Source organism: Hippocampus zosterae, chromosome 2, assembly GCF_025434085.1.
Source record: "Hippocampus zosterae strain Florida chromosome 2, ASM2543408v3, whole genome shotgun sequence".
NCBI lineage: Eukaryota > Metazoa > Chordata > Actinopteri > Syngnathiformes > Syngnathidae > Hippocampus > Hippocampus zosterae.
The window spans coordinates 3,748,418-3,761,115 of NC_067452.1; the positions used below are offsets into that span (position 1 = coordinate 3,748,418).

General features: G+C 45.5%; 1 protein-coding gene across 1 annotated transcript; it reads left to right on the forward strand.

The window, feature by feature from the left end:
* The first annotated feature begins 3,491 nt into the window (after positions 1-3,491).
* mecp2 (methyl CpG binding protein 2) lies at positions 3,492-11,506 on the forward strand. Its single transcript, XM_052058723.1, has 6 exons — positions 3,492-3,652; positions 6,443-6,578; positions 6,665-6,861; positions 6,940-7,133; positions 7,222-7,358; positions 7,479-11,506. The coding sequence occupies exons 1-6, from the start codon at positions 3,621-3,623 to the stop codon at positions 9,345-9,347; spliced, it is 2,565 nt and encodes an 854-aa protein (XP_051914683.1). The 5' UTR covers positions 3,492-3,620; the 3' UTR covers positions 9,348-11,506.
* Positions 11,507-12,698: the final 1,192 nt, after the last annotated feature.

The window sequence follows — 12,698 nt, forward strand, 5'->3', positions numbered from 1 at the left end:
CAGCTGCGGCCTCCCTGTGTGGAGTTTGCATGTTCTCCCCGGGCCTGCGTGGGTTTTCTCTGAGTGCTCCGGTTTCTTCCCACTTTCCAAAAACATGCATGGCAGACTGATTGGACGCTCTAAATTGTTCCTAGGTGTGAGTGTGAGCGTGGATGGTTGTTCGTCTCTGTGCGCCCTGCGATTGGCTGGCAACCAGTTCAGGGTGTCCCCGGCCTGCTGCCCGAGGGCAGGTGGGATGGGCTCCAGCTCGACCCCCCCCCCGCGACCCTAGTGAGGATAAAGCGGTTCGGAAGATGAATGATTGAATAAATGGCTGCTAGTACCCTCTACTGGTAAAGTGATGATACAACAGCTTCTAGAAAATTACTTCCACCTGAAAAGATTAATAACAGACTTCACATCAACACTAGTCTATTTCCCTTGCTATTTTTGCGGCTGAAAATGGAGCATTGTTAACATTGCGAAACTCACAGTCACTCCTAGGGAAATTTTGAGCGCTGATTCAACCTACCATGCATGTTTTTGGAATGTGGGAGATAACCAGACAACCCGGAGAAAACCCACACTGGCATGGCGATGTCACGTTCTGCTCGAGGGGAATAAATCGCTCCGAGCAGAACAATGAATTAAATAAGTTGGATCCCAGGTAAGGCAGACAAGAGAGAGTATTGTCACAAAATAAGGTGTCTTTAATGACAGAACGAAAAAACAACAGAAAGAGCCCGACAGGGAAAAACGGTAACAGAAAACGCTGATCAAATAAGGATCAGGAAATTAACAGAAAACGCTGATCAAATAAGGATCAGGAAACAAACAGAAAACGCTCGCGGCTAAAGCAAACGCGAGGAGATAATCGCGCTGGTGGTAATAGTAGAAAAATACGAAATATAGAAAGTCGAAATAAGTGGGCAACAAGTATAGGTCGTAAGGCAAGTATGCAACGAGGCAAATAGCAGTAGCGCAAATAGAGAACGAGAGCGAATAATGGCTCGGCGAGGAATTCTCCGGCAGTGAGATGACTGCCGGAGTCTCTAAATAAAGGGGGGTAATCAGCCCGAAATTACGGGCAGGTGTGCCGATGGTGGAGGAGAAAACCCGCCACCTGCTGGCGGACACGCGACGTGACAGGCGAAAACATTCAAACTTCACACAGGAATGCCGAAGCCTCGAGACGATGCTGGGACCTCTGGACTGTGAGGCAGGCGTGCTCACTAGTCGTCCACCGTGCTGCCCATATTTCAAACAGATGTTATTATATTTGCATTTCAACTCAAATAATTTAACAGTTCAAAACTAGTATTTTAAAACCGGCGCTGAGTCAAAGATTTTTATCAAAAGATGATTTCTAAAACGTATGACTTTGATAACACAACATGGAAACATAAAACTCATTCATTCATTAATGAAGGAACCCCAGGATGAGTTATGAAGGAGATACCTAACTGAACAAGTCATTCCCATCCCCCCCAAAAAGATCTTTCTTTTTCTGGAGAAATTGTGAAGAATGAACAGAGGTTTACAACTGCATTTCCTCTTTCCATCTTTGGTGAACTTGTTGGAGCTTTGCAATGTTTTTTAGGCCAATGTTCAAGGCTATAAATTCCATACGAGCACTTAAACATGGCACAAAAAGGCAGCTGTCGTTTTGTCACTTAAGGCTAGAAGCCTTTTAAACAATGCCGGCAAACCTCTATGCTTTACACTAAGGTGCAAAGCATACAAACATTACAATGTTTAATTGACCGCTCGTTTGGGAGCCACATTTTTTTGACCAGATTAACACACGCGCAGATAAGAGCTGCAATTCGCTTATTCCATCAGGTTTTTAGCATACTTTGCTGCTATTGTTTTATGACAATCAGTAATAACAATAATCATCATCTTGATCATAATCACAACAATAATAATTGGGTGACACGCTGGCCTCACAGTGGAGTGGTGCATGATTCGATTCCGGCTCCAGACTTCCTGTATCCTGTATGGCCTTTGCGTGTTCTCCTCGTGGCTGCGCGGGTTTTCTCCGGGTAGTCCGGTTTCTTCCCACATTCCAAAACATGGTGGGCAGGTTAATGAAACACTCTAAATTGTTCCTAGGTGTGAGTGTGAGCGCGAATGGTTGTCCGTCTACTAATATAATATATTAGTAGACGCGTCGTCCCGCACGCGTTCTGTCCTTCCGTCTGTCCCTTTTCAAAACGTACCTACTTCACCACGCCGCTGCGCGCCGCCACTGCGCCGCTCAGGCAGTGGCTCACTACGATCGGGCGGGCATCTTAGCGAAAAAATGTTGTCTACCCACAAGCATTGCAATGAAATTGTTAGTTATTTAGTAGAGCTAAACATCTCTTTATTTTCGCGATAAGCAATGAAGATGAACAAAAAGTTGAACTAAGCAACAACACTTTTGTGGGCCGAAGGCCCACCTTACCAGCCTTCCGCAGGAACTAGCTGATGAGCCGCCCGGAGGGTCGCGGGGGGTACTGGAGCCTATCCCAGCTGTCTCCGGGCAGTAGGCGGGGGACACCCTGAATCGGTTGCCAGCCAATCGCAGGGCACACAGAGACGAACAACCATTCGCACTCACACTCACACCTAGGGACAATTTAGAGCAGGTGTCACCAACATTTTTGAGGGTGAGAGCAACTTCATGTGTACCGATTGTGTGAAGGGCTACCAAATTGATACACGTCTGAAATAACATATTTGTCCAAAATACCTTCAATAATATGAGGATGTGTTATTTTTAATACTTGATGATTTAAATTGTCAGACTTTGATCGTGTTTCAAAATGTCTCACAGTACTGCCAATGTTTGCATTTTTAAATCATAATTTCTACTAGCAAATCACAATGTCCAGGCACTGGCGGGCTACTCAAGTGGTCTTCACGGGCTACCTGGTGCCCGCGGGCACCATGTTGGTGACCACTGATTTAGAGTGTTCAATCAGCCTGCCATGCACATTTTTGGAATGTGGGAGGAAACCGGAGCACCTGGAGAAAACCCACGCAGGCCCGGGGAGAACATGCAAACTCCACACAGGGAGGCCGGAGCTGGAATCGAACCCGGTACCTCTGCACTGTGAAGCCGACGTGCTAACCACTGGGCTACCGGGCCGCCCTATATATAGATATAATATAATATAATATAATATATGTCCTGCGATTGGCTTGCAACCAGTTCAGGATGTAACCCGCCTCCTGCCCAAAGAGAGCTGGGATAGGCTCCAGCACGTCCCATGGGAGGATAAAATGATTAGAAAATGTTTTGATGTATTAATTATTATTATTATTATTTTCATTATTATTATTATTATATAAGTACTAGTATTAAAATCATCATCATTATTTATATCATCATTATTATGTTTTTATTTTTAGTTTTATGAGATCGTTTTTCCATATACGCAAGTGAAAGTAGTCATCGTCTCAGTCAGACGCTAGCTGGCTGAACATCTCGCGAGATCTCAGCACGCCTTCGCCACTCGACATTTCAGTGTTCACGTTGACATCTCGCGATGTTTACGAAGTGACGGTTTCGGAAAGGGAGTTGGAGGGGGCGGGGTGCAGAAGAGAGATTTTGAGTTTTTTTTTTAAATATAACATTATTTATTTAAATAAAAATGGCTGCCGTGGAGAGCGAAGAGGAGAGAATGTACGTAAGCTGCTTTAAAAAATATATTTCATAATCTGGTAAAGCGTTGCTGAGTTGGCCGCCTCCGCCATCTTTTTGTCGTCTTTTTTATATCACTTCGAAGTGCGTTCATTTTACACCGGCCTTTCTCGGCGGTGCGAGCTTAACTGCAATACGTCACCAACTTCCAGCTTAGTCTCTACTTTACCTCCCGTTAGGACTCGTCAGTTTGCTCAACCCGTTTTCCGCGCCACTCCACCGAGTACACCCCGGACCCGAGTTGAGCAGACGTTCGTGCACGCTTGGAGGTTGGCCCGCGGGATGGCGATGCCAAGCCCGCCTGCCGCCTTCCAGCCTCGGGCACTCAATGGTATTAGCACGCAGGTGTCTTGCAGGCTATTTGCTAGTAATTTGCTCAAGACTCAGTGTTTTCAATGGTAGTGAATGGGTATTTATGAACCTGTGTATTTGCCGTTACATGCCCATAAGCCTTCCGGTCAGCATCCTTAGCCCAAGTGCTGCTGAGCCAGGCGTCACATGCGCCTCTTGTTGTCACCACTTAAACCTCGTAGAGACATGATCACAGTTTAGGGTGAATATGTCAAGCTGCTAAAAGTGAGTGACTTTTTACCTCTTGTGTGTGGCCTATTGTCCTCACCAGCTCACCTCTTATGACTTCTGCTTCAGCTTCATCTTTGTCATCCTCACCTCAAACCATCTTCCCCCACCTCCTGCCAGCGGTGCTGGGCTCAGTAAAAGGGGCTCCCCCAAAAACACAACACTATTGTTGAACCCCTATGATGTAATGCAAGTCAGAATTCAACCTCAAACACACTTAAAGTCACACAAACAACCTCAGAGTTCAAGCTGCCACTTCGTGATGTCACCGCAGTGTAGAGCTCAGTTCAGCGAGCTTCAAAAAATTGGAATGTTTTGAATTTATGTGACAAGTACTCCAAATGTCTTTTGCTGTTAAATAGGAAGATTATATATGGATGAGAGTGGCTGATGTTGATTGGCCGAGAAGCAGGAAACAAGTGGAGTGTGCATGTGAGAGATGGTGTTGCAGTCAGTTACAACAATTACTTTCTAGTTACCAACAAGAGTTTCAGATTGTCACTATACTACATTTGTTTAGATTTGTTTCCGTGAACAGTGCTCAACTTCTTTTTACACTTGTGTGACAGTTACGCTGTAATCGAAGTAACAGTGCTAAAAACACAAAATGTCATTGATGACTCTCAATAAACACACACACGCACTTTTTTTCTCACTCGCTTAAGATATAAGTTCACAATAGTAGTCAAAGGGAATGTAATTGGAACCTTTCAGTTCTATTTTAAAAATCACTTATTGTAAAAGAAAACACGAGCAGATGGCCAACTTTATTTACCTGTTGTCTGTACCTGTGGGATGGTTGGTTTAGTCAAGGATTTTAAAAATGTTTATTGTTTAATTGTTGAAGCCGCTTTTGAAGACAAAACTGTTGGAGAATATTTTGTTGAAGATACTTAGAAGTGCTCTATGTACTAATTGTCTGGAAGCTGTGTGAGCATGTTTTTTACATTTACACTACATTGCATTTAAAGCAGTTACGGTTGACTTCTAGTGGTGAGGAAGACAGTTGTGGCCTACTGTAGTACTACCAGTTGTGGGTCAATATCCAATAAATTAGGGCTGTTACCGTTGAATATTTTTAAAATTGACAATTCTAGCGATGATTGACTTTGTAAATTTCCCCAGTGTGGGACAAATAAAGGATATCTTATCTTATCTTATATTCTAATAAAAGTAATAATTGCATAAAATTAAATTTTGTATTGAATTGTATTCCGAAACAATTTTTTTTGCTATTTGCTCTTTATTTGGTATTGTTTAATGACAACAACTAACTAAACAACAACTAAGCAATATCGCTGAAGAGGGACTGATGTACTCACTGAGTGTTCTGAAACTGGTTCCGCTACTGCTTCACTCATCGTTTTCTAAACTAAAAGCAGATGTTTGCAAAGTTGGAACAGCATCCTGGAACAGATAGCGACTTTTGAATGTGTTTAGTATTGTCACACTCCTGCTTTGAATGATACAAACGCAGGGGGGCCATCAGAGACAAGTACATTTGCTCTTCGTTTCACTTGCAGTCAAAATAAACAGAGACTCCGAAAAAGGGGGGAGGAATAAAAAAAAACGGTTTAGAAGTTCCGCGCAGGTAAGCAAGCGTGTGTTTAAGATGACTTCCTGTAGCATGCAGACTCTGACCGCCTTAAAGAGCGGAAGGATTACAGTGCGTGGATTCTCTTGTGTGAAGTTCCATGTCAATCAGATAACAATAATTTAATAATCTAGCAACGTACGATAACTTTTCACTCATGAAGTGTTTCATAAAATTCAAGTATCATGTAAAAGTAGGAGATAAAAGTAGGAGTAAAAACAACAATGTTGTTCAGTTTGAAAAATGGGTTACACGGAGTATGGTGATGCTGTGGTCTCAATGTTTTGAATGTTATGTCCCTTCTTGTGTGTATTATTTGATGATGTCTCATGCATGACACTGTTTTGAACTGAACTTTGATGTAACTTGGTTCTTTTTTCCTGAACAATCTTCTGAAATGCTGAATTGTACAAGGCGCATTGGAATTTAGAGGTCCCACCATATTTAATGTAATTGTCATGTTTTCGATATCTTGAAGATGCACTTGAAAGAGAAGGAAAAGGAAGGGGTGTAGATAGTAATTCATGACTGTTCTTGTCAGTGATTATGCTGCATCTCACTAATTCATCTATTTGTGCAATGTCATCTGTCTTCCACAGAAAGGAGGCCACAGAGGGCCAGGAGGAGAGAGAACGGCCACACAGTAAGACTAAGAAGGCTCGCAAGGAACGGCGCCATGTTGAACAGGTGGCCATATCTCAGGAGCCCTTGCCCTCATCAGGGGTGGAGATCTCGGTGAGTTAAGGCCACGCCAAAGGCGTCATCATTTTGATTATGGAACATGGTTGTGAAGTACGTTTATTGTCGTGGCTCCCTGGTAGCAATCAGAGCCGATGGCGGGGCCCTCGCAAGCAGCAACCGGGAGCGAGTCTGCAGGATCTCCCAGGCAGCGACGCTCCATCATCCGAGATCGCGGACCGCTGTACAACGACCCCTCGCTGCCTGTCGGCTGGACCCGCAAGCTCAAGCAGAGGAAGTCCGGACGCTCTGCAGGGAAGTTTGACGTCTACCTGATCAAGTAAGATGCACTACAAACATGGTACACCCATCCTGTTGTTGCGGACCTAAGCTAGGAGCTTTTATTTTTGCGGCAAAGCTCGGAGGGAAAGGCTTTCCGGTCCAAGGTGGAGCTCATCGCTTACTTCCAGAAGGTCGGTGACACCACGACTGACCCCAACGATTTCGACTTCACCGTGACAGGACGCGGAAGCCCCTCCCGCCGGGAGAAGAAACCTCCCAAGACACTAAAAGTGGTCAAACCTTCTGGTAGAGGCCGTGGAAGGCCCAAAGGTACAAAATGGTGGCAGTGTACAATGTCTACTGGTACGTACGGAGCTAACACAAACCTGGTGACGGCGTGTGTGTGCGCTTTATTTAGGCAGTGGGAAGATACGTCAGGTTACGGAGGGTGTAGCTATGAAGCGCGTGGTTGAGAAGTCTCCTGGAAAACTGTTGGTCAAAATGCCATACAGCAAGGCGGAGTCCACCGGTGAGACCACACCCACCACTTCAAAGGTGCGAAGTGTGGCGTTTTCAGGAACGCTGCGTATCATACGAGAATATTCATAACTTAGTGTTGGAATGTGTTAATGAAAAGAAAGAGTCTTACTTGTGGGCGTGGTGACTCCCTTTCAGGTGTCAGCTCCTGCCCTGCCGTCAGTCAAGTCACGTGCAGGCAGGAAGAGGAAATCAGAACAGGATCCTCCTGCTCCCCTGCAGACTACACCCAAAAAACGTGGCAGGAAACCAGCCTCGGCTTTAGCAGCAGCGACATCTGCCACGGCATCTTCCTCGTCAGCATCAACCTCTGGTATGTCAGCAGCAGGGAGCTACGCCGCCGCCGCTATCATGGCCGCTGAGGCCAAGCGCAGAGCCACAAAGGAGTCTTCCAGCAAACCTGTTGTCCAGGAAACAGCCCTGCCAATCAAAAAACGCAAGACGAGAGAGACAGTTGAGGAGAGGGAGAAAGTTCCGACTCCAGGATCTAGCACCACCGAACCTGGAAAGATGGCGCCCTCCGAGGGGGAGACCAGTCAGAAAGAATCCACACAAACTACCCAACTTGCCCCTTTGGAGGGGAGCCAGTCCCAATCCCAGAGGCCGCCTTCTGCTCCCCAAGAAAGTCACTCACACGGACATAAATCGCACAAAGGGAGGAAGCACAAGGAGAAGAGTGGAACAGCAGAAAGTCAAGAGGAGGAAGTGAGCGAAGACATTGATGAAAAAGGAGGAAAAGGTGGAAGGAGTAGTAGCAGTAGCAGTAGCACGAGTCCGTCCAAAAGTCACAAAAGGAAGGAGCGCTCGCCACACAAACATCATCATCACCATCATCACCATCATCGTCATCACCACCGCCACCAACAGCACTCCCCTTTGCATCATCCTCATCCAGCATCTGGACCCGCCTGCAAGTCCCAACCGAAAACCGATCTACACACTGAATCCCAGTCCACTGCCCTCAAACCACCTCCCCTTTCACACCCCTCGCCTCAACCCTGCCCACTGCAAGCACTCCAGACCTCATATCCAGGACAAAGCCAAGCTCTGTCTCAAGTTCCAGTTACTCAGTCCTCCGCCATCAGGCATTCCCCTCCTCGGCCTCACCCCGACAAAACATCACCATCAGTCCAACACAAAACTCAGCTTGCAGTTCAGCATGCTTCACCTCCATCAGCCTCGCAGGGCCAGCCCCCACAGACAAAGAATCCTCATCCACAACCCCAGTCCTCAGTAATGCTCCAGTCTCAAACCCAATCCAGAACCCACTTTGAGACTCAACCACTTGATCAACTCCAAACTCAGATCAGGGCGTATCACTCAGCCGACCCGCAAATACAGCCCAGAACCACGACCCAACCCCATCGACAACACCAGTCCAGAACCTCTGCCCAAACTCAGTTCTCATACAGTTCACCCACACAGACTCAACTTTCGACAAAGATGAGCCCCTCTTTGCAACACCAACTTCACATTGAAAGCAGACCACAAACCAGACACTCTCTTGCAGAGTCCAGGCCCCTGCCGGCCCGAGCGCAACTACATTTGCATCAGATTCAACCACAGATGCCCAGGCCGCAATCGCAACAACTCCCACTCCAACAACTATCTCTCCGCATGAGACCCAACATGGTCTCTGCTCAACAGAGCGAGCAACCTCAAGACCTGAGCACCACACCCTCCACTCGCAGCCAGGAGGGGGGGTCCATAACCGAAATACCAGTTGAAGCAGGACGCGTCTCAGAAAGCAGAGAGACAACTGGGGAGTCGAACAGCACTGCGATCCCTTCCAGCTCAATCTGCTCCAATCCCCCTGGAGGAACAGGGACAGAAGACGGTGTCAGTCTTGTGTCCGGGGCAGAAGGCAGGGCGCGGCTTCGGGCAGATTCGGAGGCGGTGGACGAGAGCAGGGAGCTAAGAGACATGGTACCCCCATCTGCCGTTCCCTGTCCCAGCCGAGAGGAAACAGTCGAATCTCGGACTGCCGTCAGTGAAAGAGTCAGCTGATGAGTGGGTGCGTTTGGAAGCGGAATCCGCCTTTGTTGTGGACTGAGGTGGTACCAGTGAGGGCTCTTCCTTCATCTTTGTGCACTGTTGTTCCATGGAACGACCCCTTCACTTTTTGTCAATGGAATGAGCGCGAAGCTAGCACTGACGATGAGAATGGATGGTGTCATTTTTTTAGGGGAAAAAAAAGGAAAACATAGATTTAAAGTCTGTGTGTGTGTGTGTGTCTGTGTGTCTGTGTGTCTCTCTGTGCGTGCGTGCGTGCGTGTACATAATCAAAAGGCAGCTGTTGTGTCCCGCTCGTTTGGGTAGATGAATTGGGGGGCAGTTTAAAACTGAAAACAAACGGCTGAGTGCACATTGTCTCCAACAAAATGTTGCTTGCAGAATATAATCTGTTTATTTTATTTTGTATTTTTGAAAGTTGATTTCGTCTTTACAGCTTTAAAGTTCAATGTAATTGACAGATACTCCCGAGCACGTGACTGTACTGCTGATTGAAACTGCCTATTTCAGTTGAATGGCTTCATCAAAGACCTTGTTCGTTTTCTCATCTCTTCCAGTGCCCCAATCTAGTAGCCAACAGTTCTACACTTTGTCCAGACACCTGATTTCAAACACTTGAACACTTGCGCTGACAAGTACTGTTATCTTCCGGAGTGATATTCAAACTGACATCCGATAGTCGATTTACACATGAGTCGTTCTTCCATTTTGGTTGTGTTTCCCAAGGAAGCACGCATTTCGTCAAAGCGAACCGCACGTAACTTCTTCTTCACCTTGGTTCTGATTAGAGTTTCCTCTTTGTCTTGAATGTTGTGGAACAGCCTCTGGAAGATTTGGGAGTTGAGGTCCATCTTATCCATCTTACTGTTTTGCCAAATAAGCCGAACTCCTCTTGCGGGGTGGGAGCAGCGGCAAACTACATTCACCACCATATGTAAATGGATTTTCTACAACTTTAACATTCTGAACCCATTTGGTTGGTTGAAGAGCTACTGATTACTTAACATGCACACATCGCAGGTTTTGCTAGTAGTTGCGGGGCAGGGGTTCGACAAGCCAGAATTTAGGATTCACAGACCGTTTGGATGATAAAAGTGGTTCCTGGTTGTTTGTTTGTTTGTTGTTGTTCTTTTTTTTGCTGCTTTTTTGGAATGTTTTGTCTTCCTCCCATCTTGTGAAGATACAGATAAATAATACAGGTTTTCCTGTCTTTTTTTCACTCATGTTGTAGTCGTAATATCCTGTCAGAATGTGTTGTCATCGGTCACAGCACAAGAGAGTTTTATCCTAAACAGAAACAGTTCAGTTCTTGGAAATAATGGTAGCCTGTGCCCTTCTTCAGTTTTGACAAATTTGCAAGATGTTTCGTCTAAGTGTCCACTTCTGAATTGGAATGTTTAAGAAAATCAAGGAAATGTCTGATAAGATAACCTTTATTTGTCCATTAATGGGGAAATTTGTGGATCGTGGATGCTGTTGCCATGGATGTCATGCACTGATGTGACACATGACACATAATGAAGCCTTCCACGCGACAAGTAAATGTTGGAGAGTGTCATCGGTGGAGGAGCTCAGATTTTACCCTGATTGTTTCGGTATCGCTCAATGGTACCACAAGTGAAAGAAATTGCATCCCAATTGCTCATGAAGGATGTCAATCGAGCCAAACATTCAAAAATGTTCTCAATCTTCCGTTTGGAAGGGATACACTCATGCATTATTCCTACATTTGCATCTTGGCATTCTTCTGACAGCTAGGATGTGGTGACATTGGAAAAGTGCACCTCACTTGGGAATCTTCCCGCTGAATTGTGGGTCACCTGACGACCCAAGATCACCTTTGTGTTTGTGGCATTTGGTGGCCACAAGCCCCTTAGCTGGCCTTTGTCAGACCGAATGGGACCAGTGTAAGCAGCCGCCATATTGCATGTTCCAGAGTCTAGTGCCTATAACCTTGCGCGTCTTGCCGGAAGCCACCATGTCAGCCAGCAGCCATGTTGTTCCTAGACTTAGTAGTGATGTGTGGTGAGCTCATAGCTGCTGAATAATAATACTCTGCTTTCAACTCAATACACTGTCACTGTAGACTCACTAGTTTTTACCGGGTTATGAGTTTTTTTTCTTATTAAAAGCGTTTGTTGTCCCCCCTACAAGTGTCCTTGTCTCATCAAGACTTTGTCACACACACAGACATACACACACGCGCGCACACACACACACACACACAGTCTTACCAGTACAATTTCGGAAGAATTTTCATATTTCTGGCAACTTTCACGCACATACATTTCCTAAATAACATCTACACATATACTCAGTCTTCATGTTACTACAAAATAAAATCCATGATAATTTTGTGTGTGTGTATAAATATATATACAGAGAGAGATACACATACACACACAATTATCTTGGATTTTGTATTAACATGAGGTTAGGTTCGGGGAACTGAGTAAATGTGTAGATTTTATTTAGGAAATTGGCGTGAAAGTATATATATATATATATAGAGAGAGAGAGAGAGAGAGAGAGATGCAGGGTTTGTTTCCGACTCAGGCCTCCTTGTGTGGAGTTTGCATGTTCTCCTCATGCCTGGGTTGGTTTTTTCCGTGTACTCCGGTTTCCTACCACATTCCAAAAAGATGAATGGCAGGTTGATGGAACACTCAAAATTGTCCCTAAGTGTGATTGTGAGTGCCAATGTTGTTTGACAATGTGTGCCCTGCGATTGGGTGGCAACCAGTTCAGGCTGCCTACTGGCCAAATTCAGCTGGGATAGGCTCCAGCACGCCCGTACCCCTCGCGAGGACAAGTGGAATAGTAAATCAATAGATAGATAATGCCAGAAGAATTGTCCTACTTATACTGCTGTGGAAGGGAGTGGGAAGTGCTCATGAAAATGAGACGCGGATAATCGGGAAGGTTGGGCGCACTACTAGTGTTGCTCTCTGTCTTGAGGCCAGTAGCTGCTAGCGTCCTGTGATGGCAGGACTTTGCTCATTTGCCAACACACAGATTTTGTAGCTTCTGTAAATCACTGAGGTAAAATAAAGTAAAAATAATCAAAATATTAACCATTCACTTTTTTGTGAATACTGTACTTCTACTTACAGTAATTAAACGGATCATCCGGCTGGGATGGTCCATTTTAAACTAACAAGTTCAATTTGATTTTTTTTTGGTTTTTGTTTTTTTAAATCATTGCCCTTTTACTGGACCTGCGCATCAGGGTTACCCATCGTTCATGCAGTCGTAGTGGGGTGAATGCTAATTCTGTCCAGCCAGAGATGCAGCTTGGCATCGCGGTGCAGGAGGCCTGTTTTTTTATTGTTGTGTTTCTTTTTT

What these genes read in the sequence shown, in the direction of transcription:
- mecp2 (XM_052058723.1), top strand. Translation starts at nt 3,621, where the DNA reads ATGGCTGCCGTGGAGAGCGAAGAGGAGAGAAT. An exon ending in TTTGACGTCTACCTGATCAA is followed by an intron (nt 6,862 to 6,939) that starts GTAAGATGCACT and finishes TTTGCGGCAAAG; the next exon opens with CTCGGAGGGAAAGGCTTTCC. An exon ending in CCACACCCACCACTTCAAAG is followed by an intron (nt 7,359 to 7,478) that starts GTGCGAAGTGTG and finishes ACTCCCTTTCAG; the next exon opens with GTGTCAGCTCCTGCCCTGCC.